Here is a 20784-nt window from a genome sequence, read left to right as displayed (position 1 = left end):
TATCTCAGTAGATATTAAAATCTTTGCAATAGAAACATTTAACTGGCTAGTTTCTAAAGGGCTCTTATTTGCTCACAAGTAAATGGTATCATACTGTTTTCACACACAAGGTTATGTTTCATGAGAGAAAGGTAGATGTTGACAGCTTCTTTTAAACTCTGGACAGAAGTATCCAAAGATGTTTGCATTCGAGCTGTCTTTTTAGCATAAGATAAATTCCGAAATACTGTCTCATTCATGAATAGGTATGCACCCTGATGGGCCCAGATGCTGTGGAACAAATGGTTTATTAGCAGAAATTATATATTCCCCGGAGCAAAGGCCTGAAAAATTTGGTGGATTCATCAGCGTATAAGAGCCTTTAAAGCCAGGAGATGACATTTTATTCAAGAAAAATATTGCTGAGTTTTTGCTGTGTGTCAGGTGCTGTTTTAATCACTGGGGATTCATTAATGAACAAACTAATAAATATCCACCCTCAGCCTGTCGGAAGGCAACTAAGAAGGAGTGACATAGCATATGAAATATTGTATGTGCTCTGGAGAGAAAGAAAGCAAGGGTGGGAAAGAGAGAATGTGTATGTGGTACAGTTTTAAACGGGTTATTGGCAGTGGCGTCCTCACCGAGGTGAGCTGTAAAATCCTGAAGCTGAGAGAGCAAGCCATGCGGGTATCTGGGGGAAGCGTCCTGCACTCGGGGGCAATCGTAAGCCTGATCCCTCTTGAGAGCGTGTCTGATTACAGGGAGGGAAGCCAATGGAGGTAACACACCGGTAGTGGGGCTTTCCGGGCCATTGTAAGGACTTCAGCCTTTACTCCGAAGGAAATGAGAAGCTGTTGGAAGCATTTGAACAAAGGAGTGACATGACCTAACGGGGACAGAATTAAGGAAACCTGACATTAAGAATAGTGAATATTGGAGGACCTGGATGGTGCAGTTGGTTAAGTGTCTGACTCTTGATTTTGGCTCAGGTCATGATCTCACGGTTCATCGGGCTTCCTGCTGACAGCGTGGAGCCTGCTTGGGATTCTCTCTCTCCCCTCCCTTCTACCCCTCCCCTGCTCACTCGTGCTCTCTCTCAAAATAAATAAAGAAGAGTGAATGTACTCTACTGAGATTTTCCTCTAATAAGGTTTGGTTCTCTTTGTAGGACAAAATTCTGCCCAACCTATCTTCTATTTTTGCCTTACTGTTAGCTGACAGGAACTGGATCCTAGAACAACATACGTTAGAGGCGTTTACTCAGTTTGCCCAGGTAATTATAAGACCAACCTATCATAGTGACCTCCAAAACAGTTTAATATTTGCAATATTCTAAAATGTTCTAGAAACATTTATTGAGCTACTTTTGATCTTGGTCATTAAAATTTTCTGCTGGAGGAAGTATTGCTAACGATCTATTTTACAGGATCTAAAAATGAAGCATAGAGAAATGAAGGGACTTTCCTAAGGTCAGGGGTGGTAACAACCAGAACCGAGCATTCAGACCAGGCCTACTAACTCGGACACTGTCTTCCAGACAGTATTTTTGAGTTTGAAATGAGTAACACGTTTCATCTCAAACTATCGTAGGAGTTAGGGAGATAGAGAGCCCCGCGAGCTCAGGTCCATGGAGAAGGTGAGCCTTCTTGCCTGTCGCTGTGCAGTCACGCCTGTGCTCATAAGGGGCCCAGAGACCGGGCAGAGGTGACTAAAGCTCACAGTGCCGTGCCCGTGTAGAACGCTGCGTTGTCCTGAGGCGCCCTGAAGGGAACTGTGAGCTGATGGTCTTCTGAGTGTCCTCGGATAGTTTTCTTTTAAAATGCATTCTTAAGTTGCTCTTAAAACTCATGTATTTGTCTTTGCAAGTTGTTGAAATATATTAAAATCGATCTCGTTTATCAATCTTTTGATAGGGAACAAATCATGAAGAGATAGTCCCACAGTGTCTCAGTTCCGAAGAAACCAAGAACAAAGTTGTATCCTTTCTGGAGAAGGTATTTATTTACGTAGATCAAAATAGTGGGATCACGTATTTCGTCATTTTTTAAAATTGTATGATTGTAACCGACTTAAGTATCTTCTTAAATTGTTCATAGTGCTCAGCACACGGGTGACACAAGTTAAACAGCCGGGGCCAGATGACAGGTCAGAGACCAGGCGGAGTCGCTGTGAGTTCAGGCAGTGAGAGGACCGAGGGACCCCAACGTTACCCTCCTAGATTCGCATGGAGAACCGGGGGCCTGAGAGGCCGCGTTTACTCCTCTCATTTACGTAGAATTTTACACGGCTTTCCTGCGCCAACAAAGACCTAGTTTTCCAAACTGTGACATTTCTAAAGCTGTTTTTAATAGTTAGAACCCAACTGTTGAGTCATTTGGCTCCCATGTCTGTGCACACCTTGGAACTTCTATGGGGGCAGTTCTGGGGCATAAGGGGCTAATTGCAACACCAGCAGAACATTAAGCCACAGATTTTAGAAGACCAGAGAAAGTGCATTATGCTCAACTACTGATTTTTTTTTTGTACTACGCCCATTATTAAACTGGGCCATGTGGCTGTTTATACGCACGTATACCTCACACATCAGCTGGTGAAGTATGTGCGTACATGTTGTTTTTACCAGTTTCTCACCCTGTACAATGAAGGTTCGCAGACTATCAGTTTTTCCCGGAAAGAAGACACTTCGGCTTTTCTGTAGGGAAGGAGAACACTGGAGAGTGATTTTATCCAAATCACACGAAGATGGTGCATTTACAGATGAGTCCACCTTCCAAAACCTGCCTAGCTCACAGGCTAAGCCAGAATAGTTTAATACTGGGTGCTTACACACACATGCACGGCGTCTTCTCATTTTCTGAATATCACAGCATTTTCTGTTAGAGAATGCTTGGTGTTTACTTGATTTTTCACGATTTGTGGCAGACTGGGTTTGTAGATGAAACCGCGGCTGCCAGGGTGGAACGTGTGAAACAGGAAAAAGCCATTTTCTGGGAACGCTTTGCTAACGTCGCTGTAGAAGCAGCAAAGCGGTCATCTTTACAGGTATGGACTTTATAGTATGGGTCAAGCTTTAAGAGAGATTCTGCCCTTTTTACTGATAAAAGTGAAAAAAAAAAACAGGATGGTTCCTGGCCTGTTGAATGTCAAAATATCACATCGGGGCACCTGGGTGGCTTAGTCGGTTAAGCGACCAACTTTGGCTCAAGTCATGATCTCACAGTTTGTGGGTTTGAGCCCCCATTGGCTCTGTGCTGACAGCTCAGAGCCTGGAGACTGCTTTAGGTCCTATGTCTCCCTCTCTTTCTCTGTCCCTCTCCCTCTCAAGCGCTCTCTCTCTCTCTCAAAAATATTTTTAAAATATAATCAAATAGATCTAGAAATGTAAAATTCTGTTTTACAGTAGCTGCTCTTTTAAAAATCACATTTCTTCTTTCCTAGCAGGCTCCACACTGTCAGCACAGAGCCTGGTGTGGGGTTTGAACCCACGAACTGTGAGATCATGACCTGAGCCGAAACCAAGAGTCGGACATATAACCAAATTGAGCCTCCCAGGCACCCTTGCAAATAAGTTTTAACATCATACTATCCCTACTCTTTCAACAGGACTTTCAATTGTTTGTAGTAACTTTTGGGAAAGTTCTGTATTTGTTACCAGTGAAGTGACAAACAGTAGTTTCTGAACCACGGAAAACCAATGAACTCACCTTCCAAAATGCTTAGGCTGATCCCTTGTTTCATTCATCAACCCAGCCGGATAATTCTGGGCAGTGTCTAGAAATCACATCTACCTATTAAAAGGCAGAAATCTGATACCCCTAAGGATATTCAGAATATTGTTTTGAGCACTGATATACACATGTATACAGAATCGCAGTCCAAATGAACGATATTCTGGTGAGTTTAGTTGTAACTTTTGTAAAAAGAAAAGTTTGTTTATAACTAGTTTTCAGGAAAGACTTAGTTTTACAGATTTCAAGCCTGAAAGTTACATATCAGTGTAAATAAGCCCCCAAGAATTTATTATGACCGTGGGGCCCTGGATGACTCAGTTGGATGTCCGACTCTTGGTTTTGGCTCAGGTCACGACCTCATGGTTTGTGAGTTCAAGCCCCACATTGGGCTCTGCACTGACTTACGGAGTCTGCTTGGGATTCTCTCTCTGCCCTTCCCCTGCTTGTGCATGTTTTTTTTTTTCTCTCTCGAATTTATTATGACCTTCCTTAGGAAGGCCGTGATCACAAAAGGTGGCTCAGCCCCAGTTCCCACCCCAGTGCGGTGATGCTAAAAGCCTGACAGTTTCTGGAATTGGCCGTAAAAGTTTCCGAAAGACCACAGCGCTCCTCATTTATAAACTTAGCATTAAAAAGTAAACTGGAACCATTTAGAAAATTCATACTTGGGGCTTTTTTGTCAGGACAGATTGCAAGATAATCCCAAAGAAACTCACTGGAAATGACTGGATGAGGCAGGCGTTTCTCTTACTTTCCTTGGGCCCTAATGTTAGTGGAACTAACCAGAAATGCCTTCCCAGAGTTTTCTAGGTGATTGCAGGGGTGGTGGTTCCCCTCCTCCCCTGGTGAACCAATGACTAAATAAAATTAGCACATAAAACTTCACAGTTTCAGAACTCCAGAAAGAAAGTTCTTTATCATCTCTGAGATGGGTATCATGGCATTACTTATCGCAGGTTTTTCTCATTTGCCAGCCTTGCGCAAAAAGAGCCCGTCGTGAGCTCCCTGCGGAAGAAGAGTGTGGGTCAGCACTACAGGCGGCGTCCGTGGCCTTGGAGGCGGTGGAACTATTACTCCAGAAGTCTCCTGCTCCAGACTGGCTTGTAGTGAAACTGGAGATGCTCCAAGAAAGGATGGATAGGCTAAAACGACTTGTACTCTCAGGTGGCCCCTGAATGGACTGGACCAACCCCCCCCCCCCCCCCCGCCTCAGAATCATCTTTGTCAGCCTGCTCTGTGTTTTGTAAATGAATGCACTGCTGGAACTATGCATTTTCTAGCACATATAAAACAACTTTTGTAAAGTTGAATCTAGCGAAAATAGTCTTTATTGGACATTTATTTAGAGAACAGGTCGAGGGGGGAGGTTTCTCATGAAGAGCTTTGGTACAACGTGATACATGTGGAACAGTCAGGAACTGCCCAGGTCCCCACAGGGCCCCTCACTCGTACATCTGTAAACAAATAAGCTGCCTAAGGAAACCTCAGCAATCTAAAATCATTTATAGACTTTATAGCTAAAACTTTTTCAGTAAGTTGTATCTCGTAGTAAAGCTTACTCTTCTGTTAAAGAAATGGCACAGAATTAAGCTAATCAGCTTGAATTTTTGTATTTATTTTCGTTACCTCTGGAATTGTCCTGGAAAACAAGCAGTAAATTCAACCTTTCCACGGCTGCTTGCCCTTCACAGAAACTGGCCTCAGGCAGACGCGCTCAGGCCCCTCCACAGGACCGGTGCCGGGGCGCCGACCGCCACTCGGGGGCTCACGCTTCAGTTGGCACAGGCGGGGAAAACGGTGCTCCTGGGTTTTCCAGTCTGCAGAGCCCACTTTTGAGGTATTAGTTGGATTTTTTAAAGAAACCCTTTGCCTTAAAGTTCCGCCCGTTGTCACCAGTTGTGATCTTCCCAGTTCAGCTCCCCTTCGTCTCCCCAGCCTTCGGACTCTCCCTGCAGCAAGATAAAGCAAACCAAGGGCAGCCTGCTGAAACCAGTCATTTCCGAATCGAAAGGAGCCTAACGCTTGCCTTTCGACGCCAGAACAGACTTCCTCGTGCTCAGTACACTCCCTCCCTCCCTGTGAACAGGAAGCTGAGGGGAGGATCGCTTTGGTTCCAGAATCATAAAGCCGCAGCTTTGTAAGATAACCTCCCGAGGACCGTATCAATCCAAAATCAATCTGAAGACACCCTATTCTTGGCTTAATCCCTCTCCCCATAAAGAGATTATCCTGGTCATAACCAGTGGCCAGTTAAACACTTTGCTGAGCACGCTACATCCTTCTGGGGAAGGAAAGCCCTCGGGTACAGGAACCGCCCGTATCCTCATTTTAAGCAGCTGAGCGCGTCAGTCGCTTCCCTCCCTGGGAAAACGGCAGGCGTGACAAACGAGACCGGGCAACCGGCACGGACGAGGACACCCTGACGCTAGCCACGCGATTTACCGATCCTCACCTCGGTAAGGTCTGCTGCAGCGAATTTCGAGGAAAACTGCATCACTGGTGGGACGTCATCCTTGCCGGAAACCATCATTTCTGTCCTCAGTTCAGGCAAAATGAGAATAGCAGCCGAAGGCTTAATTTCTGGGATCATATCCGCAAACCAGTCCAACTCGGGATCTCGTACTGGCTTCTTTTTCACTTGAATGGTGAACTCCTCTCCTAAACCCAGTTCAGATGGAACCTTAAGGCGTCCTTCTGGTGACACTTTTGGGGGCTCGGTGTGGCCCGGGTCATCCCTGCTTGGCGCAAGACCGGCCTTCTGGCACAGGCCGGGTTTCGAAGGCTTGGGCTCTTCAGTGAGTGAAAACAAGGCAGGAATGGGCTCAGGTCCCCCTGCGGCCCCAGGTCTCACAGCGGGGACTCCTCCTCCTGCGTTTGTTTCACTGTCTAAGCTGCTGGGCTCAAAGTCATCCCATGACGCCTCCTCCGTGTTCAAGTTAGGGAGCGGGGACGTGGAGGCATCGCGGGGTTCCACGGGACCAATCTGTATGCTGACAGCTTTGTTTTCAGGCTCCTCCGGCTCGCTCCAGTCGGGCCACTCCTCAGACTTCTTAGAACTTGATGGGAAGTTTTCACGGTCTCCTGAGGTACTTTTCACATCGGAGAGTCCGTTCATGGGGAATTTGATAGGCTGAGAATATTGATCACCTGTGGGGGTGAGTACAAAAGTTACCCTCATAAAATGTTAAGAGCCAGCCATATATTTAGGAAAAGGTTAACACGCACACAAGGTCTGGCTCTCATTTCATAGAAATATCCAGGCTACTAAACTGTAGCTACAAAAGAGAATCCCCGCAGAACATAACAGAACTGAGTTACTCAAATGCTTAACCCGAACTCTGAGGGAAGCACACCAAGCAGCAGGCGGAGCGTCCGATCCTTTCCCAGATGTTCCAACGTTTGTTGGCGTAACCGTCTATAAACAGAGGTTCTAAGCCAGGCAGTGTCACCCCCAAAAAGTGTCATGTGCTCAACCGGACATACCCTCATTTTAAAGAGATTTCTCAAACGTGGGCAAGGCCATGGAGTCTGGTGCAACACGGCCGGATGCTACTCCTAACGCTTTCCCAAACGTAACCACGCCACTCTGTCTCACAGAAAACCTACTGCCATCTAACAAAACTGTCCTCCTCGGACCCAATTTGGAGAATGCTGCACCGAAGACCCGTCACCAGCTCTCCTCACCAGTCACGAAGAAATGGTCGGTAGGTACCCTGTAGTCCAGGAAAAGCAGATGAGACCCCAGCTGACTACAAAGTCCGAAGTGATACGAGAAAATCAGCCTCAGTATTCCCAAGGTGCCCTTAATTTTCAGAATTTAAAACTTAATACTCAGGAAAACATTCATCCAAACAGTGGAAAAGCTACATAAATGGAGTATTTCTCCCTGTCTGTGTAAGAGTATTGGAACAATCGCTCTGCTCATGCTTCTTGCTGCTGGGCGTGCTGCCAGAAAAACCCCAGAGGAGGGGTTCTCCAAGATTGGCGCATCTGAGCCTGCTGGCTACAGATGACGACGTACATGGGACAGTATAAAGATACATAAAAACTCCCCAAAGTAAAAGGGCTAAGAAATTGCTTCTTGTTCTAACAGGGTAGGTGGGCAACAGTTAAGAGAAATGGGTGTATTTAACACAGACAAAAGAGAAGTTGCAGGAAGAGAGCATCTTCAAATATCTGAAGAAACACCTGTTACGGAATGGACGCCTGTCCTCCGGGTGTTTACGGACGGGCTGAGTGTCTAAGTGGTGGTAAGGGACTCGAAAGGATTCAAGAGCTAGCTGAGAAGCTGGATTAGACAGAACCTTTAGGATACCTGCTTATAAGAGTTAACGGCTCTTGAACACTTTGGTGATTTAAAACCATAATTGATTCTACTAAGACTGAAAGTCCGAGAGTACAAGAACGCCAGCGTGAATGTACTTAATGCTACAAAACTAGACAGTTAAAATTGGTAAATTTTATGCTATAGACATTTAACTTCCAATTGGGGAAAAAAGTTGTTTCCAGAAAATGCTGTCTTTAACAGTTTACCTAAAAGTTCATACTCCACAGTGGACATTGGTCAAAAAGTTTCCAGCAAAATTTTTGGCTTAGTACCTCCTCTTCCTGGAAGGGCCTGGGGTAAGTCATCACAGTGAGGCCTGCCGGGCCCTGCAGGGTCTGACCTCTACAAGCCCAGCACCTTCTTGCTTGCTTCTGCTACCATCCTCCCCGCGAGGGCCTACCAGTGTCTCTTACCAATGTTCCCTTCTCCAATTCTCTTCCCTTTTCATAAATCTCACTATTATCCCATATTCTTAAGTCTGACCATATAGGTAAACTGCAAGGGAGCAGAAGGAGGAAGAAAAAAAGTCCAAGGGTACCCTCCTATGGACATGCTCCTCCCCAGCATTCCCCCATGTTGTTCAGAAGAAGGTCCACTCTTAACTATAAACTTGAAATGCGTCAAAAAATGAAATGCAGGCAGTCACCAGGGCTCGGCAGCCATCATGGATGAAGAGCTTAGCTAAGTCACTGAAAGTCTTTAGAAAAATCTATTTTAATAAAAATTCATCCCGGGGCACCTGGGTGGCTCAGTCGGTTAAGTGGCCGACTTCGGCTCAGGTCATGATCTCACGGTCTGTGAGTTCTAGCCCCGTGTCGGGCTCTGTGCTGACAGCTCAGAGCCTGGAGCCTGGTTCGGATTCTGTGTCTCCCTCTCTCTGACCCTCCCCTGTTCATGCTCTGTCTCTCCCTGTCTCAAAAATAAGTAAAACGTTAAAAAAAAATTAAAAAAAAAAAATTCATCTGTTCTACTTTGGTGCCTTTTTGGTTTCTTACTAAGATTATAGGTCAACAGTTTATAGAAAGTCCACAATTAGGAAACTGCATCCAATAAATAAAACAGATTGGAGTGGGGACTCAACATGCAACAAAGCTGCCCTCAGAGACTGATGCCCCCAGCCTTATCCCAAAACTGCATCCCAAAACCCTTCCTCCCCTACAGATTCCTCTGGTATGAAATATAAATAAATCTCTCATTTGCTGTTTGGTGTACTCTGCTTGAAAACAAAAAACAAAACAAAACTACCTGGTACCACACAGACTCCATTCACTCAACGTGCTCCAAACATATCCTAGTCAGTGAGGGAGCAGCTTCGTCACCCTCTTTGAGTTCCTGACTGACAATGATTTCATCAGCACCAAGAAGAGTTGGACCTATCAAAACCTCAGGAAGCCAGCGTTGCTTTAAAAACCCTCCTGGAACCACAAGGAGACACCACCTCCCCCCTGTCAGAATGGCTAAAATGAACAACTCCGGAAACAACAGATGTTGGCGAGGATGCAAAGAAAGGGGAAGCCCTCTTGCACCGCTAGTGGGAATGCAAACTGGTGCAGTGCTCTGGAAAACAGTGTGGAGGTGCCTCAAAAAGCTGAAAATAGAACCACCCTACAGTCCAGCACCTGCACTACTAGGCTATTTATCCAAAAGACACAAAAATGCTGACTCAAAGGGGCACATGCACCTCCATGTTTACAGCAGCGCTATCGACAATGGCCAAAGTATGGGAAGAGTCTTAAATGTCTATCGACTGATGAATGGATAAAGAAGGTGTAGTAAATATATACAACGGAATATTACTCAGCGATCAAAAGAATGAAATCTTTTTGGAACTAAAGTATGCTAAGTGAAATAAGTCAGAGAAAGGCAAATATCATATGATTCCACTCGTGGAATTTAAGAAATAAAACAGATGAACATAGGGAAGGGAAGGAAAAGTAAGATAAAAACAGAAAGGGAGACAAACCATTAGAGACTCTTCAATACAGAGAACAAACAGGGTTGCTGCCAGGGTGTTGGGTGGGGGGAGGGGCTAAATGGGTGATGGGCATGAAGGATGGCACTTGTTGGGATGAGCACTGGGTGTTCTATGTAAGTGATGAATCACTAAATTCTCTTCCTGAAATTATCATTATACCATATGTTAACTAACTTGGATTTGAATTAAAAAACTAAAAAAATATTAAAATTAAAAAAATAAAAAAAAATAAATAAAATAAAATAAAATAAAATAAAATAAAATAAAATAAAATAAAATAAAAAATTCTCCTGGCATGAGAATTAGAGAAAAGTCTATCTGATAGTTCTTTTCTACTGTAATGGTTTCTGTGCTAATTCACCATCCGTGAGAACTGAATCGGAGATCCGTGTTTCCTAACAAGGTCACCATCCTATTCAGGGTTGTATCAAGGAGCAAAGAAGCAATGCCGTTGATACAAAATTTTTATTCTTGACTTTTTACAACCTATAAAGACCAGCAATTATTGCTACGTGCCATGTAATATCCAATTGGAATATGCCAGAAATAAGTATTTCTTGAAGTTCTTAAAAATCAACAGCTACTTACCTAAGAGGCCATCAAAATCAAAAGGACTTAAACATCTAGTGTTGTTAAGAGCTGCTACAACCTTTAGAAACTGACAGAGTATCCATAAAATTTTAAATATATTCTTTGACCCAGTAAGTCTACTTGTGGGACCTTATCCTCTAGCAATAAAAGGCAAACTACATCAAGATACAAGTACAAGGACATCTACTGCAGCAATGTAGTGGTTAAAAATCCAGAAATGAAAGCAATATCCATCAACAGGGAAACCACTAAATGAAATGTATTCAATGAAATATTAGGCAGCTGTCAAAAAAGTGACATTTCTACATACTGACCTGGAGACGAGTCCCTGAAAAGGCACTACACGAAAAAATTAAGTTGTAGAATTGGGCACAGTATTTTCTCATTGTTTTGTTAAAAAATCTGATACGTGGGTGTGTGTGTGTATACAAAGATACCTGTGTATCTTTATGGGCCTAAGAAAAGGAAGAAAAGATTCCCACTAAACTATTAAAATTGATTACCTTATACACCCAGAAGGAACCGGGAGAGGGAAATTATGCTTTCTTTAGTTGTTTCTATCCTCTGACTGAAGACAACCCACCTGCCTTACTTGTATAATGTTAAAAATTTCATTAAAACAACAATATTTAAAATAAAAAGCCCATTTAATCATTCTTACCTTCTGGGGAAAGGTCCACCATTTTAGTAAAACTTGGGGCTGTGCGTTTGAAGATCTTGGTTCTTTCCCCTCCCACAACCACCTCTGGTCCAAGTAAGGACACCAGCACTGCTAGGCTATGAAGAGTAATTGCCACAATGGAATCACTGGTATCACGCAGGCCCAGCAAGACCTAGGAGTAAATCAGGTGGTAAGTGCACACGACCACACGGCCTGTCTTTTTCCCCATAAACCAGCACCTGGGCTGCAGTCAGACCGCGCTTGTTCAGATGACTTCATTTCTTACACGCGTGCTCCGAGTCGGCAGCTGTCAAACTACTGGTGGGCAAGGCCCAATAGGTCCCCCTCCCCATCAATCACAGACCCACACGTTGTAGAAAACACAATAAAAGCAAAAATAAATCTATTGGAAATCGCATAAAATTATTGTGTTGAATTGCTATGAAAGGTTCTAGGCTTGTTCATGATGCCTGTCAGCTCCCGCCCCAGGAACAAAGGCAGCTGAGTGCTCTGGACATCTCCAGTCTCTTAAGCCGACAGCACCCAGTACTCCCAGGAGGACTCCAGCAAATACCAACCAGGCCTGACTCTGCTCAGTGTCAGATCGGCTAAGACGGGGTGTTCAGGGTAGTATTGCTGTAGAGGATTTTCCAAATTCTTGGGAGAATCTAAATGCCCCAATCAAAAGACGCCGAGTGACAAGAGTCCGTAACTGTGGCAGAGGGGCTAACTGCAGACACCTAGACTGACCAATCGTTTAATTTTTCTAGTTTCTAGTTTCCTCATTTATCTAAGATCAAGACTTCCAGCAAGACTAAGATGATGTTCAGGTCCAATGCTAACAAATCAGGCACGTTCTCAGAACAAAGCTGTACAAATAAAGTGTTTCTTTCACAAATGATGAGAATTCCATCAAGTAGGCTAACTGTACAATAACAAACCACCCAAGCCACAAACCTCAGTCATCCTCAAGCCTCTCCTCTCTCGTGAGCAGCTGCGTCCTACCCTTCTACCCTTTATATGTCCCTCTCCCATGACCACTGTCATATGTCCCCCACACATTGCCTTCTCTTAGCTGGACTATTCTAACAGCCTCCTACCTCCTCTCCCCTCCTACAGTCCATCTTCCACAATACTACCAAAAGGAACTTTCTAGCGCATAAAAATCGGCCAAGCTATTCCCCTACATAGGACAGAACTCCAGTAAGAGTCTTCACGGTCTTTCACACACTGAAAACCTACGCATTCTTTGACCTCAGCTCCGGGCCAATTCTGAGACGTAGGAGGACTCCTCTCAGAGGGAGGATGCTTCGTCCCTCATCTATATGTTCAGAGACAACTACATCAGGGTAACAATTACTGCTGCAAATGGAAGCACCAAGTGCCATGTTGCGCTGCTTGACCCTAAAGCCGGCCAGGCCTCCGTGGTCCCCCAGTATCCATGGCCTATGCAAACCCACTCTTAATGAACCTCAGCTGACTTCTGTGACTCGCTCGAACCAGGAGAACATAACAGAAGTGACACTGTCCACTCCTAACCTATGCCTCCAGAAGGCTGCCTGGCACTTCTGGTAGCCCCGGGCAGCCCTGTAAGGAGTCCACCTCCCTCGCTGGAGATGGGACGAAGGGGAACAGAGGCCCCGAGACATCCTGAGACCACGTGGAGAGAGAGGCCCAGCCATCCCCTTCAAGGTGTCAAGGAACCGTTTTGCGTGCGTCAGCCTCAATGGGCCCCAGGGGACTGCTCATCAGCTGACATCATGTGGAGCAACAGAATTCCCAACCTGAGCCCAGTCAATGCAAAGAATTCCGAGAAAAAAATGACTTTTGGGGCACGTGCATGGCTCAGTCGGTTACACATCAGACTTCAGCTCAGGTCATGATCTCATGGTTCATGAGTTCCAGCCCCACGTTGGGCTCTGTGCCGACAGCTCAGAGCCTGGAGCCTGCTTTGTATTCTGTGTTTCCCTCTCTCTCTGCCATTCCCCTGCTCATGCTCTGTCTCTCCCTCTCAAAAATGAGTAAATGTTAAAAAAAAATTTTTAAATAAAAAGTGTTTTAGGTACTAAGTTTTGGGGTGGTTGTACAGCAACAGGTGACAAACACCTATCTTTCTCACCTCCCAGCTCCTTGAAAGCAAGGTGTGTTATATACCCCTATGGCCCCAGGACCTATGTACAAGACCTGGCATAAAACCAGGCCTTACAAATAATTTATAAATACATTAATCTCATAGGAAAACAAATTATTTGAAAGATACCACATGGCTGACAAAATCTGTTAAAACCTCATACTGAGGGAGGGGCCAAGATGACGGAACAGGAAGGAAAGTTTTTTTTGTGTCTCTTGTCCCTGAAATGCAGCCAGATTAACACTAAACATCTTGCACACGTAGAAAACCGATTTGAGGGTTAACAAAACGATACACACAACCTGAACCACAAAACTCAGCAGGTACATGGTGCAGAGAGGTGAGCTGGGGGAGAGAGAAGCCGCAGAGGGCAGGGAGCTGTTTTTGCTTGTGGAGAGAAGATGAAGAGTACACAAGGGACTGAACAAAAAAGGGGAGAAAGGAGAGGGTTTAAATTCCATTAAGACTCTAAAAAGGGGGAGTGCAGAGTCTGAGGCTCCACAGCTCAATACCTGGTGGTGCTGTGGTGGGAAGGGCGAATCCCCAGGGGCAGAGAGTGTGGCCCGAGGATGCCACGGGCCACAGAAGGGAGAGGTGGTTCCCCTGCTGGGAGGACATTTGGTAGAGGCTGTGTGGCCCCCACACAGGCAAAGGTGCCACCGGACCCTGGAGAACCACATTCACTGGAACAAGGATGATAAGGGGGAAGCCTGGTGCCAGATGTGCGTTGTGATTTTCCATAATCACTGAAACGCTGCTACACAATCACGTGAACTTTTTCTGGGGCAGGTGGGCACCCGGCCATTGCTTGGTGAGACCCTCCCCCAGAGGGTCAGAACAGGTCAAAGCCAAAGTCCCTCAGAAATGAGGGGATGGGAAACACAGCCACCATCTGAGATAAAACTCAGGAGGAGGTGCTGCTTGGCAGCCTGATGGCTTGGTCAAGAACAGTATAAAAGCGGGGAGTGGACAGAAGTTGGAGACAAATGAGGCTTGATTGCCAGTCGGGAAGAACACAGAGTTCTGATACTAGAGACAGGGTGAGACCGGGTAGCTGGGTTATGCCATTTTCATCTCACCCGCACATGCGCATACATGCCTACGTGCGCCAAAACAATCCTCCCCAGTAAGTGAAGCAGTGCCACCTAGTGGAGAATGGAGCCATTACACTAAGCCCTGCTCAAAAGGCAACCGCACATTTGAGGAACAACAAGAATCTCTCCGCCTGCTTAGTTTATGCACTACAAACTTCATTGTTTGACTTTTAGGGGAAACCGATGTAATTTCAATCATATTTCAGTCTGTTCACTGATGCATCTATTCAATTTTTTTTCTTATTTTTGAATAAAGACAAAACATTTATTTTCGTTTTCCGTTTTTATTAAAAAGATTTTTAACTTTTTTCTACTACGTTTTTTAAAATTTTTAAATTCTATTTTACTTCCATCATTTCATTTTATTCTATTTCACTGTATTCATTATATCTAATTTTCAAACGTTTTCCTTTTGTTCTCTTTTTTCCTTTTTCTTTTCTTTTCCTTTTTTCTTGAATCTACCAAGCTCCTTTAAACAACCAGACCAAAATACACTTAGGATCTAGCATTATTTGATTTTTTTGTGTTGTTTTTACTTAAAAAATTTTTTTTTACTGATTCCTTTTCTTCCTTCAAAATGATGAAATGAAGGAATTTACCCCAAAAGAAAGAATAGGAAGAAATGACAACCAGGAACTTAATCAACAAAGATACCAGCAAGATGTCTGAACCAGAATTTAGAATCACGATAATAAGAATACTAGCTGGGGTTGAAAACAGATTAGAATCCCTTTCTGCAGAGATAACAGCAGTAAAAGCTAGTCAGAATGAAACAAAAAATGCTATAACTGAGCTGCAATCTTGAATGGTTGCCACGGTGGCAAGGATGGATGAAGTAGAGCAGAGAATCAGTGAGATAGAGGACAAACTTATGGAGAACAATGAAGCAGAAAAAAGAGGGAGACTAAGGCAAAAAAGCAAAATTTAAGAATTAGAGAATTAGGTACAAGGTTTATGTGAGCAAATCATAGAGGAAAACTTTCCTAAACTGGGGAAAGACACAGACATCAAAATCCAGGAAACACAAAGGGCTCCCATTAGATTCAACAAAAAACTAACCATCAACAAGGCATATCATAATCAAATTCACAAAATACTCAGACAAGGAAAGAATCATGAAAGCAGCAAGGGAAAAAAAAGTCCTTAACTTACAAGGGAAGACAGATGAGGTTTGCAGCAGACCTATCCACAGAAACTTGGCAGGCCAGAGGGGAGTGGCAGGATATATTCAATGTGCTGAATTGGAAAAATATGCAGCCAAGAATTCTTTATCCAGCAAGGCTGTCAGTCAAAATAGGAGAGATAAAACATGTCCCAGACAAACAAATATTAAAGGAGTTTGTGACCACTAAACCAGCCCTGCAAGAAATTTTGAGGAGCATTTTTGAAGGGAAAAAAGATGAAAAAACAAAAACAAACAAACAAACCAAAAAGACCAAAAACAACAGACTAGAAAGGACTAGAGAACACCACCAGAAACTCCAACTCTGAACACAAGATAATGGCAATAAGTTCATATCTTTCAGTACTCACTCTAAACGTCAGTGGACTAAACGCTCCAATCAAAAGACATAGGGTAACAGAATGGATAAGAAAACAAGACCCATCTATATGCTGTTTACAAGACACCCACTTTAGACCTAAAGACACCTTCAGATTGAAAGTAAGGGGATAGAGAACCATCTATCATGCTAATGGTCGCCAAAAGAAAGCTGGAGTAGCCACACTTATGTCAGAAAATCTAGACGTTAAAATAAAGACTGTAACAAGAAATGAAGAAGGGCATTATATCATCAAGGAGCCTATCCACCAAGATCTAACAATTGTAAACATTTATGCTCCAAACGTGGCAGCAAACAAATACATAAATCAATTAATCACAAACATAAAGAAACTCATTGATAATAATACCATAAAAATAGGGGACTTCAATACCCCACTTACAACAATGGACAGATAATCTAAACAGAAAATCAAAAAGGAAATAATGGCTTTGAATGACACACTGGGCCAGATGGACTTAACAGATATATTCAGAACATTTCATCCTAAAGCAGTGGAATACACATTCTTCTCCAGTGCACATGGAACGTTCTCCAGAATAGACCACATACTGGGACACATTTCAGCCTCAACAAATACAAAAAGATCGACATCATACCATACATATTTTCAGACCACAACGCTATGAAACTTGAAATCAACCACAAGAAAAAATGTGGAAAGATAACAAATACTTGGAGACTAAAGAACATGCTACTAAAGAATGAATGGGCTAACCAAGAAGTTGAAGAGGAAATTAAAAAGTACATGGAAGCCAATGAAAATGGTAACACCACAGCCCAAAACCTCTGGGACACAGCAAAGGCGGTCAGAAGAGGGTAGCATATAGCAATCCAGGCCTTCCTAAATAAGGAAGAAAGGTCTCAGATACACAAACTAACCTTACACCTAAAAGAGCTAGAAAAAGAACAGTAAATAAAACCCAAAACCAGTAGAAGACGGGAAATAATAAAGATTAGAACAGAAATCAATGTTATCAAAAAAGAAAACAAAACAAACAAACAAAAAAGAAAACAGACCAGATCAATGAAACCAGGAGCTGGTTCTTTGAAAAAATTAACAAAATTGATAAACCCCTAGCCAGTTTGATCAAAAAGAAAAAGGAACCAAATAAATAAAATCAAGAATGAAAGAGGAGAGATCACAACTAACACAGCAGAAATACAAACAATAATAACAGAATATTATGAGCAATTATACACCAATAAAATGGGCAATCTGGAAGAAATGAACAAATTCCTAGAAATATATACACTACCAAAACTGAAACAGGAAGAAATAGAAAATGTGAACAGACCCATAACCAGTCAGGAAATCGAATTAGTAATCAAAAATCTCCCAAAAAACAAGAGTCCGGGGCCAGATGGCTTTCCAAGGGAATCCTACCAAACATTTAAAGAAGAGTTAACACCTACTCTCTTGAAGCTGTTCCAAAAAAATAGAAATGGAAGGAAAACTTCCAAACTTTTTCTATGGAGCCAGCATTACCTTGATTCCAAAACCAGACAAAGACCCCACTAAAAAGGAGAACTACAGACCAATTTCCCTGATGAACATGGATGCAAAAATCCTCAACAAGGTATTAGCCAACCGGATCCAACAATACATTAAAAAATTATTTACCACGACCAATTGGGATTTATACCTGGGATGCAGGGCTGGTTCAATATTTGCAAAACAATCAATGTGATACATCACATCAATAAAAGAAAGGACAATAACCACATGATCCTCTCAATAGATGCAGAGAAAGCATTCAACAAAATATAGCATCCTTTCTTGATAAAAACCCTCAAGAAAGTAGGGACAGAAGGATCATACCTCAAGATCATAAATGCCATATATGAAAAACCCAACGCTAACATCATCCTCAATGGGAAGAGAAACTGAGAACTTTTCCCTTAAGGTTAGGAACAAGACAGGGATGTCCACTCTCACCACTGTTATTCAACATAGTACTGGAAGTCTTAGCCTCAGCAATCAGAGAACACAAAGGAATAAAAGGCATCCAAATTGGCCAGAAGGAAGTCAAACTTTAACTCTTCGCAGGTGACATGATACTCTATATGGAAAACCCTTAAGATTCCACCAAAAAACTGCTAGAACTGATCCATATTCAGCAAAGTTGCAGGATATAAAATCAATGCGCAGAAATCGGTTGCATTCCTATATACCAAGAATGAAGCAACAGAAAGAGAAATCAAGGAATTGATCCCATTTACAGTTGCACCAAAACCCTTAAGATACCTAGGAATAAATCTAACTGAAGAGGTTAAAAATCTACATACTGAAAACTATAGAAAGCTTATGAAAGAAATTGAAGAAGACACAAAAAAATGGAAAAAGATTCCATGCTCCTGGATAGGAAGAACAAATATCGTTAAAGTGTCAATACTACCCAAAGCAATCTACGTATTCAATGCAATACCTCTCAAAATAACACCAGCATTCTTCACAGAGCTAGAACAAACAATGCTAAAATTTGTATGGAACCAGAAAAAACCCGAATAGCCAAAGCAATCTTGAAAAAGAAAACTGAAGCTGGAGGCATCACAGGCCCGGACTTCAAGCTGTATTACAAAGCTATAATCATTGAGACAGTATGATACTGGCACAAAAACAGACACTCAACTCAATGGAACAGAATAGAGAACCCACAAGTGGACCATCAAATGTGTGGCCAACTAATATTGGACAAAGCAGGAAAGAATATCCAATGGAATAAAGACAGTCTCTTCAGCAAATGGTGCTGGGGAAACTGGACAGCGACATGCAGAAAAATGAACCTGGACCACTTTCTCACACCAGACACGAAAATAAACTCAAAATGGAGAAAGAACCTAAACATAAGACAGAAAGCCATCAAAATCCTAGAGGAGAAACCTTTTTGACCTTGGCCACAGCAACTTCTTACTCAACACGTCTCCGGAGGCAAGGGAAACAAAAGCAAAAATGAACTACTGGGACCTCATCAAAATAAAAAGCTTCTGCACAGCGAAAGAAATAATCAGCAAAACTGAAAGGCAACTGACAGAATGGGAGAAGACATATGCAAATGACATATCAGATAAAGGGTTAGTATCCAAAATCTATAAAGAACTTATCAAACTTAACACCCAAAAAACAATCCAGTGAAGAAATGGGCAAAAGAAATGAATAGGCACTTCTCCAAAGAAGATATCCAGATGGCCAACTGACACATGAAAAAATGCTCAACTTTACTCATCATCAGGGAAATACAAATCAAAACCACCATGAGATACCCCCTCACACCTGTCAGAATGGCTAATATTAACAACTCAGGCAACAACAGATGTCGGCGAGGATGCGGAGAAAGAGGATCTCTTTTGAACTGCTGGTGGGAAGGCAAACTGATGCAGCCACTCTGGAAAACAGTATGGAGGTTCCTCAAAAAATTAAAAATAGAGCTACCCTATCCCTATGACCCAGCAATTGCACTACTAGGTATTTATCCAAGGGATACAGGTGTGCTGTCTCGAAGGGACACAGGCACCCCCAGCAGCACTATCGACAATAGCCAAAGTATGGAAAGCGCCCAAATGTCCATCGATGGATGAATGGATAAAGAAGATGTGGTATATACATACACTGGAGTATTACTTGGCAATCAAAAAGAATGAAATCTTGCCATTTGCAACTATGTGGATGAAACTAGAGAGTATTATGCTAAGCGAAATAGTCAGAAAAAGACAAATATCGTATGATTTCATTCATATAAGGGATTTAAGATAAAAAACAGATGAACGTACAGGAAGGGAAGCAAAACTAATATAAAAACAGGCAGGGGGACAAAACATAAGAGACTCATAAATATGGAGAACAAACGGAGGGTTGCTTGCAGGGGTTGTGGGAGGGGGGATGGGCTAAATGGGTCAGGGGCACTAAGGAATCTACCCCTGAAATCACTGTTGCACTATATGCTAACTTGGCTATAAATTTAAAAAATAAAGAAATAAAGAACTCCTACTGAGTCGAATATTATCTCCTAAAAGTTCGCAGCAACCCAGAATATGGCCTTAAAATGAGGTCACCCTGGGTTAGAGTGGGCCCTAAGTCCCACGAAGTGGACGGGCCTGAGTTACGAGCCAAGACACAGCAGGGACCGGCGGGAGTCAAGCTGACACCTGGAGTTCAGACCGGCCTCCAGACCCGGGAGAGAATTTCTACGGCTTTAAGCCATGCAGTTTGTGGTTATTTGTTAGGTCAGCCATGGCAAACCGACATAAACCGGAGCCCCAGAGTGGGTGACTCATTACCTGGTTCCCCAGAGGCTGATAGACAGTCTGAAAACCACTGGTAGGAATAAGCTCATCTTCCTCTCGGTTATATTTTAATTTGTTTACGGTATTTAATTATACCATAATTAAATATGGTATATGGTATTTATACCACATTGTATATGGTATTTAATTATACTTAATTATAAGTATACACGTATACTTTCTGTCACAAAACATCCACAAAGGGTTCTTGGTCCTTTCCCCAAGGAATCACACCTGGGCGGCTCAGCCGGTTAAGCGTCTGTCTCTTGACCTCAGCTCAGGTCCCGATCTCACAGTTTGTGAGTTCGAGCTCCACATCGGGCTCTGCGCTGGTAGTGCAGAGCCTGCTTGGGATTGTCTCTCCCTCTCTCTCTGCCCCTCCCCTGCTTGTGCTCCCTCTCTCTCTCTCTCTCAAAATAAATAAATAAACAAACTTAAAAAAACAA

The 20784-nt window shown here is 43.1% G+C and overlaps 2 protein-coding genes across 19 annotated transcripts in view; one reads left to right on the top strand and one right to left on the bottom strand.

Annotated features, from left to right (window-relative positions):
* Window positions 1-4919, top strand: part of FIRRM (FIGNL1 interacting regulator of recombination and mitosis) — a 45012-nt gene extending 40093 nt beyond the window's left edge. For 5 of the 7 annotated variants that reach the window (XM_027046460.2, XM_053209383.1, XM_027046459.2 and 2 more), the window contains 4 exons: window positions 1151-1255; window positions 1896-1976; window positions 2905-3024; window positions 4688-4919. In XM_027046460.2, the coding sequence (XP_026902261.2) occupies window positions 1151-1255; window positions 1896-1976; window positions 2905-3024; window positions 4688-4888 (507 nt within the window). In that variant the 3' untranslated portion in view covers window positions 4889-4919. The other 2 variants (XM_053209385.1, XM_053209384.1) reach the window with 2 other exon arrangements.
* A 104-nt stretch (window positions 4920-5023) lies between these two features.
* The window catches only part of SCYL3 (SCY1 like pseudokinase 3), a 41807-nt gene continuing 26046 nt past the window's right edge, over window positions 5024-20784 (bottom strand). For all 12 annotated transcript variants that reach the window (XM_027046474.2, XM_053209393.1, XM_027046469.2 and 9 more), the window contains 3 exons: window positions 11268-11439; window positions 6166-6860; window positions 5024-5662 (listed from right to left, as the gene is read on the bottom strand). In XM_027046474.2, the coding sequence (XP_026902275.1) occupies window positions 5603-5662; window positions 6166-6860; window positions 11268-11439 (927 nt within the window). In that variant the 3' untranslated portion in view covers window positions 5024-5602. The remainder of the gene's footprint in view (window positions 5663-6165; window positions 6861-11267; window positions 11440-20784) is intronic.

The sequence above is a fragment of the Acinonyx jubatus genome, chromosome E4, assembly GCF_027475565.1.
Source record: "Acinonyx jubatus isolate Ajub_Pintada_27869175 chromosome E4, VMU_Ajub_asm_v1.0, whole genome shotgun sequence".
NCBI classification, from domain to species: Eukaryota; Metazoa; Chordata; class Mammalia; order Carnivora; family Felidae; genus Acinonyx; species Acinonyx jubatus.
Note: the sequence above shows the minus strand (reverse complement) of the source record. Positions and strands in the feature narration are given on the sequence as shown.